General features: G+C 40.1%; 1 protein-coding gene across 5 annotated transcripts in view; it reads left to right on the top strand.

The window, feature by feature from the left end:
* The window catches only part of LOC116390718 (cGMP-inhibited 3',5'-cyclic phosphodiesterase A-like), a 46740-nt gene extending 24430 nt beyond the window's left edge, over positions 1 to 22310 (top strand). For 4 of the 5 annotated variants that reach the window (XM_031860668.1, XM_031860671.1, XM_031860673.1 and 1 more), the window contains 14 exons: positions 4985 to 5227; positions 8203 to 8348; positions 8438 to 8553; positions 8810 to 9053; positions 9296 to 9372; positions 9561 to 9757; positions 10007 to 10144; positions 10556 to 10667; positions 11377 to 11484; positions 12353 to 12555; positions 12755 to 12958; positions 13184 to 13345; positions 14421 to 14682; positions 15512 to 22310. In XM_031860668.1, coding sequence (XP_031716528.1) covers positions 4985 to 5227; positions 8203 to 8348; positions 8438 to 8553; positions 8810 to 9053; positions 9296 to 9372; positions 9561 to 9757; positions 10007 to 10144; positions 10556 to 10667; positions 11377 to 11484; positions 12353 to 12555; positions 12755 to 12958; positions 13184 to 13345; positions 14421 to 14682; positions 15512 to 15828 — 2529 coding nt within the window. In that variant the 3' untranslated portion in view covers positions 15829 to 22310. The remainder of the gene's footprint in view (positions 1 to 4984; positions 5228 to 8202; positions 8349 to 8437; positions 8554 to 8809; positions 9054 to 9295; positions 9373 to 9560; positions 9758 to 10006; positions 10145 to 10555; positions 10668 to 11376; positions 11485 to 12352; positions 12556 to 12754; positions 12959 to 13183; positions 13346 to 14420; positions 14683 to 15511) is intronic. The other variant, XM_031860669.1, reaches the window with a different exon arrangement.
* Positions 22311 to 25503: the final 3193 nt, after the last annotated feature.

Below are 25503 nucleotides of genomic sequence, written 5' to 3' on the forward strand. Positions count from 1 at the left end.
ATGAGATTGTTTAAATAGGACAACTTGAAGCAATGTCTAAATTAAGCATCCTGAGTTTTTAGGTCAACTACGCATATGAGAGACTGGTGTTCGTAGGCAGGAGAGTGAAGCCACTGTTGAGAGATTCAGTGCCACTCTTGTTCTATTTGTTGAGCAGCATGTCATAGTAGTGAATGTGTTTATAGATATGCGTTACCTCACACTAACACAAGGGTTTGCATAGTTTCACTATCTTCATCTCAAACTTGAAGAGCAATTCCATCGATATCTATTGATTTTGCGTTAGCACCACCTCTGCACATCGTGAAGATGAGAGACAGGTAGATTCATTGCAAATTGACGAACAAATAGTAGTGTCTGGCGTTCATACATCTTGACCAGCTCAGAAAACGCACCTTAGCTAGTCTGTACTCCGTCCAAAACACATACTTACCACATCATTGTTACCAAATCAATGTTTGTTAATGATTAATAGCCTTGCTACTGCAAGACGCTCTTGTAATCCCGCAACTGTTTGCAATTCTGCAATCATCCTCCGGTTTCCAGAACATGAACTTGGCCTCTGGCATGTTTTGTTTGGCTACTACTGCTTCAGCATTAATATTAAAGCAGCGAGGGGTGTGAAGGCTTTCTCCTTATTTAATTTTTTTTCTGTACGGCTGGTGTAGTAGTACAGAAACAATGGGAAGCTCCCCACTGTCGTGCTGTATTTACAGTTGTTGTAGATATGTCTGTGGAGGAGCTCAGCTGGCCTGCTCGAGTGAGCTGTTCTCTTTTTCACTTGACTGGCCATGGCCTGCCCGTGGACTCAGCTCTCTCTCTCTCTCTCTTTCTCTCTCTTTCTCTCTCTCTCTCTCTCTCTTTCTTTCTCTCTCTCTTTCTCTCTCTCTCTTTCTCTCTCTGTCGCTCTTTATCGCTCCGTCTCTGCTCTCACCATCTGCCTTTATGCCTGATCTGCCGACGTATCTCCTAACTGTTTCTCAGTAGAGGGCTGGGGGATGGGGGTAGAGACGGAAAACTGAAATAGTGAGAAAGGTGGAAAAAGCAGGTATGAGAAAAAGGAAGAGGGGATCTAGGAAACTGGAGGATAATAATTGCAAAAGGTAGAGAGAAACGGAGTGATAGTGTACGTCACCATGAAAATAACAAAGACAAAGGGAATAATCCAATAGTGTGCGTGGTTCAGGCATGTTGACTGGAATCAAAACCAAATATTAAATGCGTGAGTTGTCTTCCAGTCGCGTTATCTGTTTTTTGTGCATATGCGGACTTCCTTATTCAAGTTTCTTGTCCTAGGTTGCCTTTGATCAAATATCAAGGTAATTTAATAGAGAAAAAATATTATAGTGGTGAATCATTTCATTCACTGCTGCTTTCTTACTTTTCTTGGCTTAAAAACAATGTAATGCAATCTACTTAGATTACATAGTCCAGCAATAACTGCTATAAAGCTGTTCATTTAGATGTCGGACATATATTGACTCAACATTATGGTCGTTCTGTAATGTATACAAACTTTTAAGGCTCACATTTTGTATGTATCCATCTAAATGCACAACCTCTCTCTGAATGAATGTTCGTTTACCTTTTAACATTGATGATGTCATGTGGCTTTGACTAGAGATCCAAATCAGTGGTTCTATTCTTGGCAGCTTGCTTATCTGTGTTCATCATCATATACCAGTGGTTTAATATTGTCTTCTGTTACAATGCACTGCATTTGTTGAGGGATTATGACCCATCTTTCTGTGCACAGCATGTACTGTATTACTCTGAAAGCCAATTCTAGTACACGCATGCCTGTGTGTGTGTGTGTGTGTGTGTGTGTGTGTGTGTGTGTGTGTGTGTGTGTGTGTGTCAACACTCATCTGTTCCCACTGTTGATTTACTCATTGACCATCGCTCCGCCTGCTGTCTCCTGTGGGCCTTTATGCTGGGAGGAATCGATAACCTTCTTCCTCGCCTTGCCTCTCCACTGTGTCTCTACCAGAACGGTGCTCTGTAACACTACATCAGCTCAAATGCTTATGCATGTTGCACTGAATGAGCTTGCAAATGTACACATATGCCGTAGGCTTGTTCTTTTGTAAATGCTCAAATATCAGAAATCTAACAGATTAAAGTGTCCTAAACACACACACACACACACACACACACACACACACACACACACACACAGTCATGCTCCCTCTATCTCACTCTCTCCCTGACATTAGCTGAACCGAGACCATTACTGTCAGTTAATAGGTAAATGTCACAATAGCAGGATGTCATAAAGCTCTGGAGTGGTCTAATGGGTTTTGTTCAGGTTGAGGTGACACATGCACACTCGCACATACAGACACGCGCTCTTCCTGGAAACTATCTTCCTAGGTGCTTGATGCATTTACTCATCACATCACAGCTCTGATCTGTGACATGTTTGAAGAGCTAATACAATCTGTTTAAGGAAGCATATAATGAGTCATCTGTCGCTTTGTTTTAAAACAGAAGGGTGGTTACAGTTTATGTTTTCCAGTTTACTCCACCTGCACTTTTTTTTTTTACCTTAGAGTAATTGCAGAGACAGATATACGTACAGAAAAGTGATAGCGTGAGTTAAGTGAGACATAAAAAGTAAAAAAGGCACAGATACAAGCAGAGAGCCAAAAAGCAGAGGTTGCTGCTAGTCGCCAAGCCTAGTAGCCTGGGGAGGCAGGCAGATGGGAGAGTGAAGGCTTATGGATGGAGTGATCACGTGAGCTTATTTGCTTCATGTGTTGGCACAGTGGGGGAGAGAAGGATGCAGGAGGAGAGCAGGATTGGAAGATGACAAAACATGACGTCTAGTTTGACTCTCTTTTAAACCCACCCTGCCATTGTTCCGTGAGCTATCCTATCATTTCTATTTCAAAACTTTTTCATTTTACATTTAGAGCATTTTATTTTTGTTTGCGATTTGCTTTCCTCAAGCTGTCAATGTAGAGACAGTTACATCTATATTATCCAAATACAAGCGCACCTTAAACTTGAGGCATGAACACACATCCTGGTTGTTAGATATTGAACCAACTAAAATGTGTCGGTAGCGCTGAGGAAAACTGCCAAGTACTGAAAACTGGCATCAAATGTGTTTGTAATCTTGTTTACATATTTTTAGATCAGATAGTTCCTGGTTTAAAGCTACTGTTGGCAACTTTAATAAGAATAACTTTGTGTCACTTTGTAAGAGACTCCTTAGCTCTCATTGGTTGTTTTTCTTCTGGTGCAGTGGAATCTTGCAAATTCCATTAAGAGCATTAAAAAGAGGCAGAGGAACTTTATTTTTGTCCTGTTCTTGTACTGTTGCTTGTCTTGGGACAATATTTATCTTCTGAGATGTATATTTCTTTCTTTTCTCAAATAAAAAATGTCTTAATATGTCTTAATGTAAGTTATCAAAGACTTGGGTATTGTTTCATCACTTGTATCGACAATCAATATCCACCGCTAGTGTTCGGCTGAAGAAAGACGTTGCCAATCACTGTAGTAAAACTTTAGCTTTCTGGTCTTGTCACTGCCAGTCATTCCCAAGATTATTTTAAACATTCACAAAGCTTTATGATTGTATCTTGAAGTGTCAACATCACAGGCGTAAGTGGGAGAAACACTGCTTTGAAAAAATGTCTAAGAAGAATGGAAAGTGAACAGAACTGTGTGATCAGCCACGAGTTTGACAGTATTGTTTTATAACACAGTTCATCCAGGGTTCAGTGGGGAGACACAGCTTAGCTGACTCTTACAAAGTTCACTCACCTCCATCTCTTTCTGCAGTGCACAGTCCTCTTCTATGTTACCAAATGGTGCATTTTCCTTTAATTGTTCCACAGAAGTTGCAGCAGAAATGTGAAAAGAAAACATTTTTTTGTAATTGAATTTCTGTTTTTAGTGTCAAAGAAGTATTTTTGTTTTGTTTGGTTGGCTGGGTTAAGGTTAACTATCGACACACCTCAAATCACTAGTTGTGTAGTTCACTGTATCCAACGTTAATCCGTTTTTTGAATTGTGTCCCTTTGTGACTTAAAAAACAATCAGTGCAAGTTGATGAAAATAGGTTGCAATGTGTTGTAATACATCCTAAAAACACAATTTAAGTAATTGCTGACAACTGTGACACATAAACATGGGTCCATTCATTATTACTGATTTTAACTTTTTAGACTGTTAACAAAATCATCCTTATACTATCAAACACAAAGTTTTCCATGATTGCATTTTTGCAAGATGTGTGAGTTACATCCAAAATCTACAGAATCAACTACTCCTTTTTCATGCGTTCTTTAGCTTTTGCCGCATTCATATGGATTAACTTTGCTAATTACAAATGCTAAATGTTGCTTGCATGCTCTTAAATATACTGTACACGTATATGTGAGTGTGGATACATGCGTTTCACAGTGTCTGAAAACTGATTATAAGCTAAAGAGGAGCTGATTAGCAAATTGTGACATTAATGTCGGAATCCATTACAGAAACCTAACATGGTTGACCTTTGACATAGATGAACCTTTGGGCTTATCAGTCAATATGATGAATCAGTGACAGCTAAATGTAGGCAGTGGGGGGTTGGCGTGGGAGTGGAGTGTGTTAGGATGTCTATTAATTATGTTTTTATGGCTATGATATGTTTAACACTGTCACTAACCTCTACACCACATGAAGCCATCATGCTACTAGCTTTATTTTCTATCACATTTTCTAGTGTGTTCCTTCTGGGACCATAACATGTTTAATTTATTATAAAGACAGATGCTCACACACACACACACACACACACACACACAGTACATGTGCCATCTACAGCACACACACAAACACATCCTCGTTCTCGCTCAGGTATGAAGATAAAGACGCTGTGTGCGTCAGTGTGGTGTGACGTGTGTTCACCGCATCGCCATTGCATTACACTAGAGAAGATGAACAAATAATGATTATCTCATTCTCTATCTCTTCCTCTCTTCTCCAGTCGAGCACGAGCGTGGTAGTGGACATCGCGGTGATGGGCGAGGCCCACGGTCTGATCTCAGACCTGCTGGCAGACCCCTCGCTGCCCCCTAACACCTGTAGCTGTCTGAAGGCCGTCAGCAACCTCCTCAGCACCCAGATCAGCCTGCAGCCGCTCCACCGGCTTCGCATCCCTGCAGACACACACACCTGCTCTGACTCTGAGGAGGGGCCAGACAAAGCAGAGAGACTGGCCATTCCAAAGGTAAATGTTTAATGTGTTTTTTTTCATTTCTGTGTCTTTGGTTAGGTGTTTGAGATCATTTCCAATGGCTGAACCCCAATTTCAAATTTCAATGATATAAGGATTTGAATTGGAAGTTTACTCACCAGCTAATAAGAAGCATTGATTGGCCACCCAGAATGACTGAAGACTGATTGTAGGAATTACTGTAATTGTGCTCAATCACATCTCTGGTCTGTTGTATAAAGCTGATTCATTTTCCAACCTGAGGGTCAGAATCCCCCAAATGTTCCCCAAAGAAATCTGAGGCGTCACAATATGAATAAAAAGATTAGAAAGAAGCAAGAAATGTTAGCTTTTATGTTCTTGTGCAATAACAAATATGCTCTTACCTCCCCAAGCCTCTCTACTGTATTTTCTAAGAAGTAGTAATCATTTTTTGGTTGAGCTGCTTATAATTCATCACAATTAGATATCACTTAATTTGAAAAGAGTACTCCACAGATTTAGTGTTGCACCTCAAGGACATAGTGAGACTCACATTTGACAAGAAAAATATAAAAATCAATGCAGCACAACCAGAGATATCTCTTTTTCATTGTATGCGATCTCCTTCCTTGTCAATACCTTGCGCCTACATTACGTGTGTAATGCATCTCAACCGCTGACAGTTCCGTTGAAAATTCGGGGGTGTTATGGTCGTAGCAGCTAAAGCAGAAATGAGGAGGGAGCTGCAGAGGTCTGGTATGCTCATATCTTTTTAACTCAACACCCCCGGACTCTTGTAGTGTTCAAACCCTTGTTCAGATTTCATGCAGCTCCTCCCGGAGCCACAAAAGACAACCATTTTTCTATATGTAGCAGTACTGCCAATGAATTATAAACAGACCTTGATGTGTAAAATCATTGAAGTTCCCCTTTAGACTAAAATAATGTTCACCGTCATAAAATATTACAAACAAAAATATCTCTGAATTAGTGAAGCTAGATGTGTTACCAGACGTGTGTTTATTTGAAACAGACACGGTTGTATCAAAGTTAAGTTTTGTTGTATGCTGCAGAACATCTCAATAAACACTTGTGCGTATGGTCTGGTGTAGCTCTTCCTGCAGTCATCACCTCCATTTCCTCCGTCACTGCTGGCGTAGTGTGACGCACGGGCTTCCAGAGGGCTTTTTAATGTTTTACAAGGCCAGTGCTTCAAAATATGTGCGTTCACTTAAGGAGGCGAGGGAACTAAATAAAGCGTGTGATGCAATGCAGGATAGCCCACCAGGAAAGTGACAAGCAGCTATAAAACTGCCTGGTTGCACTCAAATGCTCGACCCATGTAGTGAAACTCAATGAGATACTGTCTCGTTTTAGCTCATTGGAGATTCGTGAGTCTGCATAAAGCAATGGTTAAAGTTGGTGATTCAGCTTACTCGTGCTGCCCTGTTGTGTAGCTCTGGAGGACAGACATTTCAGAATTGTTGATGACTGAGGAGCATTTGTTTCTCTCGTTTTGACGTAGGTTAACGGGGCAGCAAAACAAAGTTTCATTTCTTATTAAATCCAGGGAACTATTTGGCTTCCACCTAATTTAACTCCAACAGTTCTGGCTATTTGTCAAGTTTATTGCACCTCCTACAAATGTAACCACACTTCTGGTGCACAGATTTGTCTTTAAAACATCTCATATTACAGCCAGACATTTCCCGCAGCGTACCATAGTGATTTATATTTATTTTGCTACAGTAAGAAAATAAAGAGGCTTCATGTGAAAACATACAAGATGACACGCAACAATCCATCACCGCCAACATCAAGTCTTCTGATTGTCAGCAACATTATTGCATGATAATGCAGAGCAGATGTTTCAGATCTGCACTTAAAGCTTTATTCCCTCACAGTTATACAATTCACAATGGCAAAAGCAGACATGCATGTTCACAGTAATTAAACAACATGTGTTTCTTTGACATAGTAATTGATGGCTTTGATTAGCTTTTCTTAACTACAGGAGGGAGGTTTACCACAGACCACTATGAGGTCATGTGTCATGTGCCTAAGAAGTGAACATACCAAGAGGGATGGACATGCTTTCCTTCAGTAGAAGAAGTTAAATCCTCTGCTGCCCTCTATAGTCCTGTGTGTGTGTGAGTGTGTGAGAGAGAGAAATTGGATATATTGACACCACAGGGGAAACAAGCACCTCTTTTCTACTTACCATTCAGTCTTTTACATACTTTTAAAAAGCAGGAATGGACTGGAAGAACAAATATGGCATCCTTGTAGTTTGATGTCTTTACGTTTCTGTAGGACAATAAAGCTCTGTTTATTTGTTAAAACATGTTCCCGAGGCTGAGATGTCACTTTACGTACTCAGTAGAGCAATATTTGTGAGCTACTGTATCTGCCTTTCTCTTCCTGATGTTCTATTTAGTCTCTTGCTGTGCACACTGTGTGTGACTTTAGGGTATTTTTGGCTTGTTTATGGTCTGAGAGTAAATGTTACTCTTTGTCAACCTTGCCTGACGTTCTCAAAACATTCTTGTTTAGAAGATGAGACAAGGTCAGACTTTAATTATTTTGGAAAAAATGATGTATAATTACACCATTGCAGTATATATTGTGATGTACTGTATATAAGAATTCTGTCACATTAACAGTATTTGCTTTATAAATACTATGAAACTGTTGCAAATCATCCTACTGTGACACAACATTGAGATTTTTGTGAATTATAAACAAGTGGAGGATTATCAAGAGTTCTAATCATTACAAAAAATCCTGATGTATATGAAGGAATTGGAGCAGATGTGAAAAGACAGCAAGTAAGAAATTTACTCAAAATGTACTCAAATAAATGTTCAACATTAGTTCCACATACATGTATCACAACATATACTTTTCATACAAACAAACAGACAAGGCCATATCTTTGTAGTTTCCAAAAAGGTGCAAATATTAGTAGCTTCTGATTGCAAACATGTGTTTGTTTATCTTTATTACAGCGTATAAGACGGAGTCTGCCCCCAGGTTTGCTGAGGAGAATCTCGTCAACTTGGACCACGACCACCTCAGCTACAGGGCTGCCTACCTTAGAGCCGGGCCCTGTACGCCGAGACCGCTCAGCCAGCATCAAACACACCACAGACAGGTGATTCTCACTCACTCACGCACTACAATCAACCGGACTACAGTATTTTTTTTAACTGTAACAGTGCTGGTTTTCTTACATTAAATCAGTGAATCATGGAACAACTCAGTGATGATGACCATCTCAAAGAGTCGCTCCATGTCTGCCTCCTGTGCTCCCTCTGTCACCTCCAACCACCTCTACAGCAAACCACTGGGAAGTCCAGGTGTGTGTGCGTGTGTGTGTGTGTGTGTGTGTGTGTGTGTGTGGGTGCGCTAATCTACTTAACACACTGAGACAAGTTGAGTACGTTGAGTATGTTACATGGGTAAAAGACATCCTTGTTTACACTAGTTTTAAATTGGAAACCATTTTTACGAAAATTCATCTCAGCTTGGCTATTCACTGCACATAGTTCAAAGATAGATGAATCCTAGTATCAAGAGCAAATCACACAAAGACTGAAACGCTGTCTTTCTCAGGTTTCCCCCCCTCCAACGTATCACCTCTGGGCTCTCCGTGCCCATCTCCTCCCAACCAGGGCACGCCTGTCTCAAGCCCCACCATCAAAACATGTTCAGTGCAGCTTCCTGAGCTGTCTGGGCTCCAGACAGAGCGAACCCCTGGCTCTGTGGCCCACAAGAGCCACCACAGAGCCTTGACTCACAGTCAGAGTGCTCCGAGCTCCACCACCCCTTACTGGCGGCCTCCATCACTCTGCGGCAGGTAACATACATGCGATCGCACACTGGATTAATTCTCCACTTTCTACACTTTGATGAGCAGTTATAAATATAGACAGTTCAAGTTGTGTATGAGTATTTGCAAGAAAATTAGGGAAATTAGTCAATCATCAGTTTATGCTAGTGGGACAGGACTTGTTTTGATTATCAGATGAGAGAGAATGATCCGGATTGACTAGCTTATCCTCTAAATGGGTTGGTGTTGTTCTGCTCTCTTTCCATCAGCTGTGGCAGGCCGTTCAACAATCGACTAAACCACAGGGTAGAATCTGTCGACAAAGGGGACAGAATACCCCATCCAGGTAAACGGGTAACAACTACAGCTTATGATAGCAGCCTATAAGTGTGATGTACAAGAAAATGCTTCCAGAATCTAACCTGGTTGATAAATATAGACTATTCTTCCATCTTAACTGCCCTCATTGTATCTTTGTTTAACCGTCACATGGTTACATTAAATAGCACGTCTAACAATGTAATGTCTCCCCAGATGAGCGTGCCATAGCTTCTTCGGATTATGACAGCACCTACGACAGCACCTATGAGACCAACCACAGTGACAGCAGTGACTTTGCACAGAATGAAGAGGAGGGAGAGGGAGGCAAGAAGCTGCCTGAAGCAAGGGAAGGTTGCAGGGAGTATCTGGCAGAGGGCATCGTTCTTCACCCACTCCTGCCATCACCAGAGGTAGTAGGCAATCAGAGAGGCTTCATTTGGTAACGGGGAAAAAATAATCTATTATCTTTTATGTGCTTTAATGTGCTTCAAAATCATATATTTTTGAAAATGCTTTTGCAAAATGCTAGAAAACCAAGCAGCGGTGCAGTCTAATAATGTATATCTACGAGTCTGTTGTTGAGCATCAAACTGTGGTAACATAAAGGTTATTTTACTGTACTTGCAAGTATCTTTCTGACCGCTCCTCCTACCTGATAGGACAAACCAACCTTGGCCGCAGAGCCTTTAGCATTGCCAGCGCTGGAGCCTCTGATGAGTCAACTCAACAATTGGAACTTTCCCATTTTCAGTCTTGTGGAGAAGACTCATGGCAAGACAGGCTGCATCCTCAGTCAGGTAAACACTAATTAGTGAGGAAATGTTGAAACCCAGGTGACATTTATGTAATGAAAACACATCAATACTGTTTCTATCAAAATGATCTCGTATTGATAGAAATGTTCACATGTATGTAATTAGAAGCTTAATGTGGTAGTGATGTCAGCTGTGCAGGCGATGGAAAGACTGGATTTGCATTTCACGCTTGCAGCCACAACAACTCTAGCAAGTGAAAGGAAAAATCAGACATGCATTGTTCGCCAAGATGTCATCAGTTCCAGAAACAATTTTGTGTTAGCAGATACTAGACCTTTCTTTAAGAAAAGGTGTGCTCTGAAACAGGAAGTGACCAGACCCAGCTTTACATCCGAACCTCTACAAAGATTAGATATATCACTCACAGTGTGTTTTCCTCATGTTATATCCCAGGTTTCCTATAAGCTCTTTGAGGACGCAGGTCTATTTGAGACCTTCAGAATTCCTGTACAAGAGTTCATGAACTACTTCCATGCTTTGGAGAACGGATACAGGGTCATTCCTTGTGAGTAGAAGATCTCCATTTTTATCAAATTCTTCAAGTAAAGTATTGATACCGCAGCATTACCTTTATCTGCCACAAGGGGGATGCATTGTATTGTCATAGTAATAAAACACCAGGCCCACTTTCTGACTTAGTATTATATCATGATCTGATTGTTCACGGTTGTCAGAAATATCAAGTTTCCAAGAAAGAACAATTAAAAATTATGTTTCTAATGTTTTATACTGTAGTTATATTCAGTTGTATACTTATTAACACAGTTTCAGGGGGACATTCTACGTTTTGTAAAAATGTCTGGTTTGCTCTCCCTCAGCCAGATGAGATACCAAGTAAACAGCCTTTTGTCCTATACATTTACTGCTATTAACATCTATTGCCTAGTCCTGAGCCGCATTCCAAATAACATAGGAGCATTGTCTCTATTGTCCATTTTGTGTTAACTCATATTTAAACATGGGTCGACATGAAACTTTCCCATAAAATAGATCTATTTTAAAAGGCAGAAGGCTTCGGCAATGTTATATTCCTTGTCTGGAAGGGGCTTTAGTTGTTTATTTATTTTCTTCCAGTTTGATAGTGTTACACTTCAGAATTTAAAAAAATAACATACACAAAAAGAATGTTTATTATCGCTCCAGCTGGAATTTGAATACAAAGGTCTTACTGCCCTCCACTGGTGTGAATAAGCATTTTATCTTACTCTCCCCAGATCACAACCGCATCCATGCCACTGACGTGTTACATGCTGTTTGGTACCTCACCACTCAGCCTGTACCAGGCCTACCCACCCTGCTGACTGAGAATGGGATACACACTGGTGAGGATGGTTGATACATACAGGTTAAGAAAAAGAAAAAACTATGCTTTCTACCAGATTTAGCTACTAGCTAATTTCCATCTGCAGTCCTAGTCCAGTCCCCTTATACCTACCTGCAAGAATGTTCCACTCTTAGACTTTAGGAGCGACATTTTGATTGACTGGAGTGATGTCAATCAAGGATGTATTAGTTCTCTGTCAATATCAAACAAATCCACTCTCAGTTCACCCCTGTGGTTCAGGAATTAAGATGCTGAACATGAATTACAATGTCCCTGATTTTGTCATCCCTCTCTGTTATCACTATCTGATAAAGTCATAAAGTGCCCCCAAAAACAATTAGATAAAAAGAATAAGAAATCCAACCTCATGTTGATTTGTCAAATTTGTGCGTTTTCTCTGCCCCTTTTTGTGATACTGTAATTGAGTGGGGAGGCTCAGTTGCTTGTTAACTCTTGTGTCCCAATAAAACATGTAATACAGAAGTCATATTCACACACATTCACAGAAGAAGCTTTAAAAACTAACGAAAAAGTTGAATTGTTCTCATGTTTGTGTTCATTTACAAAGTCACAAGTATAGTGTGATAGCATACCTCCTATTTATTTTTATTATTCTCACCTGTTGTGGCATGATATTGTTTTGTCACTTGGCTCATTTTATAGTCAACGACATCCTGTTGATAGATAATGTAGATGTAATGAGTCAACATGCTGAATGTTTTGTTCCTGAATAAGTCCAACAGAACAATACAGTACAGTACAATACAAAACAATACAGAACAGTACAGCAGCCAATGAGGTGGCAGTATTTGCGCAAAGATCACCATCAGTGACTGGGGAGTGTGCTGTGTTTTGTTTGTCGCCAGTAGACTCAGAGAATGGCATTAACGCTGGTGCCACAAGCTTCCTTGTGTCCAAGATGAACTCTGTGCTGGAGGACGGCTATGGCTCCCTGGCTAGCCTTATCCCTGGCCTGGAGCTCATGGCCCTGTATGTAGCTGCCGCCATGCACGATTATGACCATCCTGGAAGAACCAACGCCTTTCTAGTAGCTACTAGTGCACCACAGGTAAATGAGTGCAGCAGCATACATCTTTACAATAAGAGCTCAGTTTAGATGATATGAAGAAGAGTATTTGTATTTTGCAGTGTAAGACAGAAATTCACAACCAATACCAAAACAACTTTGGTGAAACACATAGCAGCTTACATCTTAAATTCCAAGACTGTATATTCATGTAATTTTCTCCTCTGTCCTTCCATTGTAGGCTCTTCTGTACAATGATCGTTCAGTCTTGGAAAATCACCATGCAGCTTCAGCGTGGAACCTCTTCATGTCTCGACCTGAGTATAACTTCCTAGCTAACCTTGAACATGTGGAGTTCAAGCGCTTCCGCTTCTTAGTCATTGAAGCCATTCTGGCCACCGACCTCAAAAAGCACTTTGACTTCCTGGCAGAGTTTAATGCAAAGGTAAAGATTTCTATAATAAAACGTAAAACAAAAAAATGTAGCATCCTTTATCTATCTGCAGTGATTGTCTGTTCTCAGCTCCTGTTTGTCAATTTGTTCTGTTCCTGTAACAAAAAAAAGTATTTTAGTCCAGAAGTAAAGCTGACAACCAATCAGTGCGGAATTCTAGACAATCCATAGCTGTGTGTTTCTTCTTTACACAAACCTTCCTGTGCACATCTGCAGGTGGGTGATGAAGGGGTGACTGGTATTGATTGGACCAACGAAAACGACCGATTGCTGGTGTGCCAGATGTGCATCAAGCTGGCTGATGTTAACGGGCCGCTGAAGTGCAAGGAGCTGCACCTGCAGTGGACAGAGGGGATTGTCAACGAGTTCTACGAACAAGTATGCTTATAAATCTCCCTCAAAATCTTACTTTCAAGTTATTAGCATTTAGACAAACTAGTGCGTTGTCCGTTCGAGGCGTGGCCGTAAGGGGACGATTGTTTGGCTTCGAGTACTGCTGCTTTTAGGGCTGTCAGGGGGCAACCAATGAAAGCAAGGAGCACTAGCCAAGAATAAGGCTGTTCGGAGCATGTGCTGTTCGGAGCACTACGATTGCTTGGCCCCCTTAAGAAAAATCGTGTAGGACCACATCTTGCCATGATGACACACACAGACTCACCAGCTGAAAACAATACTAGCGTTGTGGCTGGAAAAAAACATCTTACGGTATGTGTATCTGCTAAATCATGACTGTGGTTTGATCAGATTTGATCGACAGTGACCAACAACCCACAAACTGTCATCAGAATCTGGAAATGTATGAAAATGCTTATAGGGATAGAGATGTAATTGTCATGTTCCATTGCTCCCAAGAGGCAATTCATCTTTTTGCTCACATCCTCCACAGCGAGGTCCGGGTCAACTGCATAACAGCACCTCTGCAGATGATAGTGATTTACTTATTTGCTCGGGGACCCCTCAGCAAGTGCTTTATATGTGCGACTGTATGTTCCCTTTGAACAGAAATACAATAGTCAGAAGACTTGCCTGCTGGATTGGATTATGATGATTTTGTTAGAGACTACTGCAGATGGGCGCCTGCACCACTTTAACATTCAAAGTATTAGCAATTTCTGGTTGTGATAAACAATTCCCTCTCTCTCCCCCCGACTAGTAATTGTACCAAATGTTGCATTTATTAGGTCTGCAGTGGGTAAAACTCCTGTTTTCTCTACTTTATTCTATTTGAAGACGGTTTGCAAAGTTTGAATTCAAATATTATGAATTGATAAGAAGTGATATTCATTTGATTGAAAAGACTACATGATTAACTTCAAGTCTATAGCTTTTTTCGTCTTGAAACTATACAAATATAGGGCAGTAGAGAAAAATGTTGTTTGTACCGTTTTCCAGCACATTGACAGTTTATCATTTCCGTGCTTCTCACATATTTGCCATGTTTTAACCCCTCCAGGGTGACGAAGAAGCAAACCTGGGCCTTCCCATCAGCCCGTTCATGGACCGCTCCGCTCCGCAGCTCGCTAAACTACAGGAGTCATTCATCACTCACATAGTGGGACCTCTGTGCTCATCCTATGACTCTGCTGCTCTTATGCCGGGACGCTGGGTTGACCCACCTGAGGGAGAGACGGAGCCAGAAGACACGAAGGAGGGACATGATACAGAAGAGGAGGATGTGGCAGATGAGGACACATCAACAAGTTCCGATACCTCCCGTATGACAACCTCTTTAATAATCAATGTTACAGAAAATATCTCACAGATCTGTCTCTGTCATCTTTTTAAAATAGAAATTATTTACATTTATCGAATGCCGATTGCACCACTTGAGCCGCTTCATTCAACTGTGTATATACTTGGAAATAATGCCAAAAGAGATTCTAAGTATGAAACTGGCAATGGTTGTTATATAGCTAACATACTGAATGACCCATTTGAATGAAATTAACAATTTTACATTTTGGGGAATACACTTATTCGCTTTCTTCCCGAGATTTGGATTCAAAGATTGATACAACTCATATCTTTCTGTGATAATATGATGCTAAAGCCAGGAGACGGTTAGCTTAGCTTAGTTTAGCATAAAGACAGGAAACAGAGGGAAACAGCAAACCTAAACCTGTTCAAGGGTTAAAAAGAAAAGCGCCGCTAAAACTCAACAATAAAAATTAATCAAATTTGTTTCTTTAATCTGTAAGAAACAACAACTTCTTGTAGTCTTGTTGTCAATGTGAGGTTGCCAGGTGACGATCAGAACATTAACGTGTTTGCATGTATTAGACTAACGAGATAGAATTGTTGATTAGAGGGTCTTAATGTGCTGTTGGCTAATTTTTCAAACTTTGGACAGTCAATCAAGCTGTTTCACCTCGTTTGCACTCTTAATGATAAGCTGTTAACAGACTCCTGGCTGTAGCTTCATATTTATATTTATAGTGCTGACATCGGAGTGTAAAAAATCTGTTCATCTAACTCTTGGCAAGAAAGCAACGTCATGGCCATTTCTTCCAGGATTTTGTCTAACTGTTGATTTGTGTCTGACAGAGCAAAGAGAAACCAAAAAGGTGAGCAGGGGGAAAGTGTTTTGCCAGATAACACAGCATATTCTGGAAAACCATGAAATGTGGAAAAGAGTCATTGCTGCAGAGGCCAAGGAAGAGGCTGAGAGAGGGGACCCGAACTGCATCGGCAGCCCCACCGATCCAATCACAGCCATTCATGAGGAAGAGGAGGAGCAAGCAAGCAAAGAGGAGGAGTTGATTGACGGCCTTGATGAAAGGGAAGAGGTGCCGGTTATAGAGGAAGAAGAAATCCTTCCGCAATCAGAGACCTCAGGGGAAAAAGAGGAGGATCCAGAGTGATATTATGAACTTTGAACTCCTCTTATAACCAGGGATCTGAACGTTGTCTAAAAATGTTTGTTTCTTTCCTAACTAAACTCTTGATATGGTAGCCAGCACATCACGTCGACACAACACTGTAGAAGATTTTTTGGGTAATACGTGCCTAACAAAAACTGGGAGGACAGGGATGATGCATGCCCAGTTCATCTGATGAGAAGAGTCAGCAGGCAGCAGAGTAGTAGAAGAAGAAGAAAAAGGAAAAAAAGAGAATGATTGGGACTGTACTTGTTTTTGCTATCGTATTTGTTTTAGTCTGGATCTGCTGCCCTGCCCTTACCCAGGCTGCCCATCCTGCACTACAGGCCAACCACGCTGATTCACAGATTCACTCCACCAGTGAGTAATACACTGTCACCCTACCTCCCCCCCCTGTTTTGTTTCTCCTGTGTTATCAGCACACTATAGAGCCACCCAGCTGGTTGAGGATGTGTAGCAAGTCCTTTCTCCTTTAAGACAATGGGATGAAAGCCAGGGAAAAAGCTGTGTCCGCTGAGGCTCAGCCGTGTGGATTTCAGAAGGAGATGGAAAAAAGGGCCAGTTGTAGTCTATTGTGTATACAAACACACACCCACACAAGCTTCACAGACACATATACTGTACACATGCAGCGACTGTAGAAACACATTTCGTACTCATAATAGATAGGAAGTTTAACAAAGAACCCTGTTGCTCTAACAGCTTTATTCTCGCTCAAGGAAAAACATACAAAACAAGTGTTTCTTGATGTAAAACAATGTTGGTCCGCATGTTTTCTCCCTGTCTTTTGTTACTCAAAGTCAGTCCAGCACACCTACACGTTTCCAGGCCACATAACTCAGGAAGGCAGAAACCCGTAGAGAAAATGAAACAGAAGAGGACTTGCAGTTTCCTTCTCCTTTTGCTTGCCACTGCTTCAAGATTTTCTATCTCTGCTGTTTGCGGCGCTATTAATTCACTTATTTATTTACATGTTGACTGAGACATGCAGTTTCCTTTGCGGATCACAAAGGAACCACAAGAGAAAGAGGATTATTGATCACATTATACTGTATATTATACTATGCCCCAACACAGCAGACCATACTGTTAATCATGTTTAAAACTAACTTACAAGACTCAACACAGCTAATAATATGGAATGTTGTTTTTCTAAGAAAATAGAATTTGTGTCCACATTTTATGTCACTTCCCAACGTGTGCTTTCTTACTTTTACAGTAACGACAAGAATTCTTCCTTCTTTGCAATATAATTTTGGTATGTAGGTCAAATGTTTCAGAAAGTAAAGTAATCCCGTAAACCATAGTGGCCCAGGCCAGAGCTGACTCACACCTCCAAATCACCCAAGAGGATTTACATCAATAAGGCATAAAAGAAAACGCTACCCTGTGGAGCCTACTGCCATCCAGGGGGGCGCTGTGTACTCTCAAGGAACTATCTGCAGGTCTCCATCAGATCCAAAGCATTCATTTGTTGTAATCTCAATTGCTGTTGTCTGTAATCAGGGTTTTCTTTTCCTACACTGAGGAAATCAAAGACAGCAGATATAAAAGCCAGAATGAGAGATGCACGGATTTTACTTGCAGATAAGGAGAGAAATGTGCTTTGACACAAGCTGTCATTGAAGATGACGTCTGCATTTTGCGTGGTTTCTTTTTAAGCCAAAGTACAATAGCGTAAGAGGATCATAGGTCAGCAGACCTCTGTTTTGTTTTTTTCCTTTCATTTTGTAGTCCTTAGTACTCATGACGAAGCCTATGGGTTAACACGTTGTGTCTGTGCTCTCCTTTGATGTCCTCAGATTCAGATTGGTGGTGATGGAGGGAAGTGTGAACAAGGAGAACAGCCACAGTAATGAGACTTAGTAATGAAAGAGGAAGGAGGAGAGGGAGAAGCCTTTTAGCTTGAATTGTAGCTGCTTATGAAGGGTTGGGGGGGGGGTCTTAGATCTTTTTCGCGTTTCAGTAAATTCCTCGAGATGTAACTCTTTGAAGATGAGCCAGTTCGGTCGGATTCAAAATCATGTGATGATATATACTGTACATCTACAAGTCTGCAAAATGTGTTACAGGGATATGCGATCCGATGCGATTTGATCTGACGTTGGAAAAGCAACAGGGGAACTCTGGGGATTCAGATCCAGAGATTTAAGAATACTTTGTGTCTTCACTTACTGATCTGTAGCAGGTACTTTGTTTCAAAATTGCAGCGTGAATAAGGGCACATTTTAATTCAGTTGAAAGACTTTCTTGGATTTTGACAGCTTTTCTTTGGAGCAGCTTAGGGAGTGTGTGGTTATATCTGCAGTGGCACTAGTTGTCAGAAGCTTTTAAGTAGCATTGATCTGTACATTTAGTTTCAGCTTTGTAGCACGTAGGTTATTTGCAACATTGCAGTTGTAAATCCCTTAACGATTAGCTGAGGTGCTCAGGAGACGACGCAAAATGCCAGGAAGTATTGGTATTTCTTACGTCTCCGTAAACATTCGGAAACAAAATAGCAAACGGACAATTTGAAGCCATGTAAGTTGCTGGTGGCTGGTGAGTTGCTGGGCGAGGGCTGACAACTGATCACTACCTGAGATGATGAAACTTAAAAATTGAAACAGCAACCACAGCATAAGATAGAAATACAAATATCCGCCAAGGATACGATATACTTGCAAATGCAACCAGTCCATTAAACATTATTCAAATACACTCGCTAAAAACCGACAAAGCAATCAATTTAACAGGCTTGTTTACAGACACTAAGTTGTTACTGGCTGAACTTGCCCTACTGTGACCCAATTTCTTAACTCAATTAGAGTTAAGCTAACGTTAATACTGTCTAAATCCACAGCTGTATCCATTGCACTGTTATCAAAACGTCCATTGTGCAATGATGGGCTAAACTGCAACATAATGCCATTGACTGCTTATTCACTGTACTTACAAAAGGGTGCAGTGGTTGAGCTTGTTTTTACTGCTACAAACAAGAAAGCCTGTGCTAACCAAAGCCTGAGCTTATTGTTTGTGTAGTTGAGAGGAAAGGCAAGTTAGCACCTTTCAATAAGGCAATTCAAAGTGCTTCACGTAAGACATGGAAGACATTAAGAAAAGAGACACAAGGCGATATAAAAAAAACATTTAAATAGGAATTAAATTGTGAAATAGAATTAAAGTTCTTAAGCCCTGATTTATAAGAACAAAGAGTTGGAAAACTGGTTTTCTGGTTTTCAAACAAGAGTTTGTTCCAGATATGCGATGCAGAAAAAGCTGCTTCTTTGTATTTAGTTTTGACTTTGGCGACAGTAAGCAGACCTGTCCCAGATGATCTGAGACATCTGGACGGTCCACAAAGGAGCAGCAGGCAGCAGATCAGAAATGTATTTTGACCCTAAACCATTCAGTGCTTTACAAACCAACGGTAGTATTTTAAAGTAAATTATTTGACGGACAGGAACCCAGTGCAAAGATCTGATAACTGTACCGGTCTCTTGTGGTCTTAATGAGGACTCGGTGTTCTGAACCAGCTGCAGCTTGTTTGATCAACTTTTAGAGAGAGCCTACTGAAGATAAACGAATGGAGATGTTTTTCTAAATCCTGCTGCGACACAAGTATTTTAACTTTTGATTGATTCTTAAGGTGATAGTTTGCTGATTTAGTATTTGTCATAATGTGGCTCTCAAAATTTAAGTCTGAATCCATGACTACACCAAGATTTCTGGCTTTATTTGTGGTCTAAAAGATTTTACAAACTGTAAGTGAATTTATTAAAAGGCAATTGTACCTCCAGTGTTGAAGTGAATTTGACCTGAACCTCAGACAAAAAGAAAGTCCATAATGTTGCTTGGCACCTGAATGACCTGCCAACACAAAGTGCAGCAGTGTATTTGTAGCTTATGCAGCAAGATGCAGTTGGATTTATCCAAGTCCCCACCTGGACACAATGTCTTCCAATAGCCTTGCATTGGCTTGTCACTATAAGTCTACCTGTAGCAGTAGAAATGATCTGGAAACACCAGCTGATACTCGACTGATCGACACATCTGTGGGTCATGTGAGGCATCGACTGGAGTCTTTTACTCGAGCATTTTTTGAAGCTATGTACAGCAACATAGTTTTTAATCTTCAGTCATTCTTAAACTAACCAATACTGTAAAAAGCTCTGCAAGCATCCTGCCTCCTGTAAACAGGCACATGAGCCCACATGAAGGGGCTTGTGCTCCTGCACTGTAAATACCTAATGCACCATACAGTATATTGATGCTTCACTTGCAGTCTAATGTGCATACTCTTGCTATGAATTTTTTTCTTATATCTTACATCTTGTATCATCCCATGCTCCACCTATATGTTTGGGAATTTGTAGACTTCCTTTCACTCCTTTCACTTTATTTATGCTTGAACTCCATGTGATCAGAGAATTCAAAGCTCACTAGGGTTCCAGTTAGTCACAATGGATGCCTCCCACCTCTGATCCTCCCCCTTTCAGCCCTGCCTCACTTACTGTGTTCACTACAGTGCAGTAATCAAAGAGACTTAATCAAAGCTGTGGTAGAATTTGGGGGTTGCTATATTTTTCATTGATAATCCAAAGCTGTGTGTAGCCATTTGGGTTTTTTTAAATGGGGAAACAAGGGAGTGGCCTACTGGTTGTCTCCTTCAACCTTCTAAGAACAGGTTTCAGTTGTTTTTGCAATGAAATGAAAGGACTATATCAGTGTTTTTGCCGGTCTTTGCCAGAAATGTATACTTAACATATTTTGATTTTCTAAATGTTTTGTTCCCAGGCCAAGCCATTGTTTTTCATTTATTTCTCTACAGTGTAAAGTCCTTAAGCACAGTCCATAACGGTGAACATTTGTTTGAATTGATGTGCTTGATTAGGCAGTTTAATTTCAAAAGTCTGCACCGCATTACTTCAGAACAACAATGCAACTTGCAAAAAGTAATGCAGACTTGATCTTCGTTGGAACAGTTGATCAAATAATCTAAATTTGAACAAATGTTGACAAATTGAAACACAGCAGCATTGTTTGCAAAATGGTCACTTGTAATGTCAAGTTTAAGGGATTTAGTAAAAGGGCCTAAAACATGGTCTCAGTTTGAAGTAACTTATCAGCAGTCTGAAAAGCAGTGTTTCACTGCGACCACACACAGCATCAGTGGTATGGGATTGTCTTTGTTGAACCTGTAACCACACACCCAGCAGTGATGCCACTGTGTACTCACACACCCTCGAGTGAGGGTGTGTGAGTACATCACTGCAGCAAGGTGAAAAGTTAAACCACTGGAGGTCAGCAACAACAAGACTTTCAGAGGGTGTTGCTCTTCAATTTCATTTGACTAATATCAACTTCCTGCTGGCTCTCAAAATTGGTGTGTCCTTCATCTTTGTGTAAAAACTGGGCCAGAAAACAACAAACGTACAGGGTCTACAACAAAATCATGTTAGTTTCTAAAAGCCAATGTCAGTGGTTTATTTGAAATGACTATGAGAAGAAGGGGATTGCTGCACACTGGATTAACTTGTGCAAACCAAAGAAACTTTTTAAACTGTGTTTTTTTTGTGATTTGCACAAAATGAGCCCTCAAAGGAGCATTTGTTTTGCATCTTCTTATTTGTCAGTTTTATCCAAAACATGGGGAGGACGTTTGGATATGCATATATTTTTTAACAGTTTTCATGTGAAGACAGGGCAGATTAAAGCAACATAATAACCATTTAGTCAATAACAGACCAGAGCTATCCTTGCTGTCTGTTGTTATTTCACTAGGCAGCAGTAGCACTTCAGTGCAACTGATGCACTGTTCTGACTAAAGCCCTTGTAGTTTCTTTTGATGGTTTATACCAAAAACATTCCTTTTTTTCTATTGTTTGATGTTTCACTGGTTTAAAAACGGGGCTATGCTCCTGTGCCATACCATTTTCACATGTATGGATGTATGTCTACATTGCTTGAATGCTACATTCATCAGCTTTCCTTGTCTGTCACAAGGGAAACCAAAACAAACTTTTTTTCATACCTTGAAAGCAAGAAAATCAAGACTAGTATGTTTTTATTTTCAATGGCAGGCACTTCACAGATTCAATTCTTTTCTTCTCTCCAGTATCTTGCACTTAACACATGTAGCAATACCTACAGGATGGGGAAATTGTGTGATTCACCAGTATTTGTTTAAGTGGAATATGACATTTTATTTCTAGATATTGTTTGACTTTGTATAAAAATATATACTGTACAGATTCTAAAGTATATTATAACAAAAAACTTTTAGAAAAATATTTATTTTTACTGTTTTGTAATTTAGACACAATACTGTAGCTCCTCTATTGCCAGACTTACTGGAAGTGCCTCTCGATAATGTATTACAAAGTAACTATACAATATATTGGGATTATTAGAACCTGTCACTAGCAGAGCAGTGTTGATGTTGTAATGTGAATATTGTTGAATAATAAGATTTATAAATGCTGCACACGTGTTTGTCTGGTTCTTTAGCCATTTCTCAAAGTTTCTGTTCGACTTTACGACATGTTTCAAACAAAATTCAAAAGTTTAAATTGTAATTAGACACTGTAACATATGAGTTATGTTTCAGGAACGCCTTGAGGGAATGTTTTCAAATTTGGCACAAACGTCCACTCATGGATGAACTGATTTGATTTTGATGGTCAAAGGCAACTGTGATCTCACAAAACATGTTTTCGGCCATAACTCAAGAATTCATACACTAAATATTGTGACCATATTTCACATTTGGTCAGATACCGAATGGGTTACAAGGTTCAACAGTCCTGTTGGTCCACAATCAACTTGACACACAGTTTAGCCGAGCCTAACTAACATAAAGCACAGTTCTTTGCCTATTCAATTGTGACTCTGATCGTATGTGCTGATGACTTTGTAATAAATAATGCTGTTAGACTTTACATAATTAACCTCACAATATGTGGAATGGAAGTGCAGCTAAGTGAAATATAGTAACACTGCTCTACACACTATCGAGAGAGCAGTCGGTGTCAACGAGAACACCCACAGTATTGCAGCCAACCACTGAGCCTTTGTGGTTGTGGCAAAAACACTGTTTTCACAGGTTGGGTTTGGAGAGGAAAGACAGACAGGGAGCCACAGAGGATCATACACTAACCATCTGATTTCAAGTACATCTAATTGGTAAGTAAGTCACTTTGCAGCGTCACATGGCATGGCGTAGACATTACAGCTGAACATTATCTATTCATTGTTGGTACAGGACCCACATATGCTACTTGCTATTGTCATTCTGTCTACCTTCAACCCCATAGTTCAGTTAGCACTTATGAGTTATAAGCATATCCACATTGAAAATGAAACTGAGCTATTTTGTTTAAAGTGTAAAATTGTGTCTCGCGTCTTCATTACCCACAATGCAGTAGCAATAATATAGCCTTAAGCGGAGATGAGATGTGCGATATACTGTATGTTTCTTAAAATTGTGATTAAATGATGAATCAATTTAATTATATGTATGTTCTATAAAATACATTAGACCAAATATTGTACAGAATAATTTAAATTCAAGATGTTTAAAATATGTACACTTAACTGGGTCTGTATACTTAAATGTGTTCCTGCCTGTCGAGTTGCGAGTATGTAACCTTGTTGTATGCTACTGGTGTATTGCAAGTTAAGGCTGCCTAAAAGGGAGAGAGACCGAAGGTTGTGGGATGCGAGGATGCCAGAAATGTTGTGATGTTCACTAAATGTTTGCAGTGACTGTCTTCTGCTTCATGTTCTTTTTAATGCTTAGCCAGTTATAATTTTGAGTTTTAATGTATGCACAGGCAGACCCCTGGGATTTGAAACTCTTTCTGTTCATTCCAAACTTACAAAGACTATATCATCAAATACATCTTTAAGATTTTGTCTTTAGTATTTCCAGGGCAGAGGATTTCATAAATTGACTAAATGTTCTGTCTAGTAGAGATTGAAAGTAATCCCTTTGGTAAACTTTTTTTTCATTTAATCGGCCTTCTCTTTGAAGCGGTCCTTGTCTGATCAATTTTGCCTCAGCTTTTGGAATTTTTTGAGTGTGTTTAAATATCAACATCGGACATCATTTTCCAATCCACTGGGTAGACTAATTACCCATTTCCACTGCATGGTACAGCACGGCTCCACTCAACTCGACTTGCTGTTTTTTGGTTCTCCATCACTATAAGTTGTGGATAGTACCTGGTACCTGGTACCACCTCGGCTGAGTCGATTCTAGAAGGTGATGTTAAAAATCGTTACTAGAATCGTCACTTTGCGCAACACGGGACATCCTGCACAGACCCGCCATTTTTAAATAACCATGCTACCAAGAGCAACCACAATGTTTTTATTTTCTCAACTAAGATTTTTTTTTAATGATAGCCTGCAAAACTATGCCTTTCAATTGACAAAGTGAGACGTTTGGTTGCCAATGAAAGGATTCAGTGAGTCCTGTTGAAGATGATGTCCCGGCAGTTTCATTCAATGTTGCTTTGGCAATCAGCTGAGAATCTGTTTTGATCCCTCCCTCCCGTTTCACCATCTTTCTGTATCCACACAATTCCTCCCCTTCGTTCATGCTTCTCTCCCAATAACCATGAAATGCCCTTCTTGGATCTAACCTTGGGACGTCTGTGGATAATGAGCATGCATAAGAATCAAGCCTTGTGAGACAGGATGAGGGATCACCACTTACCACCAGTCACATCTGCACTGAGATCAACATGACTGGACCTTGCACACTACCCTTCTGAAAGCAGAATTAGTTTTTGAAAATCCTAAACTATTGTATGGCGTTTATTGCTCAGACTAAGCATGAATAAAAATCGACATTTGTCTAGCCAATGACATTTGTCATTTATTTTATAGGCATATTATTAAATACATACATATACATATATATAAAATGACAAAATGAATGACATTTGAAATAGACAAAGTTAAACGCGGGAGAACCAGGACCAGGAAATAGCTGGACAGACTGTCAGACCCTGCTGCAGTACAATTTGTCTAAAGAGATTCTGGTGCTCGATAACACTACCGCTTTTGTCAACAGGGACCGCCAAATTCAACACAAAGTGCAAGTTCTTTGTAGTAGATTTACAGTATTTCTTACACTGCAGATGTTAAGTGTTAAAAGTAACATTTTTCATTTAACTACTTTAGGCGTGTGATACAAACACCCCTTAAAGAAAGATGGTTCTACTGAAACTGATATTTAGAGGGGGAGTTTTTGTTTGTCAGTAAGTCAGAGTTAGAGGTCCTACTAGTCCCAAAACGCAGAGAGGATAACTTCAGTGTTTATTGTCAAGTAATAAAATAACAATGCAATAAAGAAACAAACATGGGTAATTCCTTTTGCGTCTGTACTTTAAGGTAACTTGGACCACTTCTAGCAAATGCAATTAGTAAGAGAATTGTCTGATCCAGAACTCAATGATAGGCCAATTATAAACAGAAAGCAGGACTTTTACAGATGCTGGCACAAGAGGAGAGGATATTTCAATTTTGTTCAGGGCAAGAGACAAAATGAATACTTTTATAAACATGGACTAAGCAGTCATCTTAGAATGAATTAAATCTGGGAAATTGATTACAAAATGTAGCCTGACCATGTGACCATGACACAGCTCAAGAGGGGAATACACAGCA

This window comes from Anarrhichthys ocellatus, unplaced genomic scaffold (assembly GCF_004355925.1).
Source record: "Anarrhichthys ocellatus isolate YVR2014 unplaced genomic scaffold, GSC_Weel_1.0 scaffold24, whole genome shotgun sequence".
NCBI lineage: Eukaryota > Metazoa > Chordata > Actinopteri > Perciformes > Anarhichadidae > Anarrhichthys > Anarrhichthys ocellatus.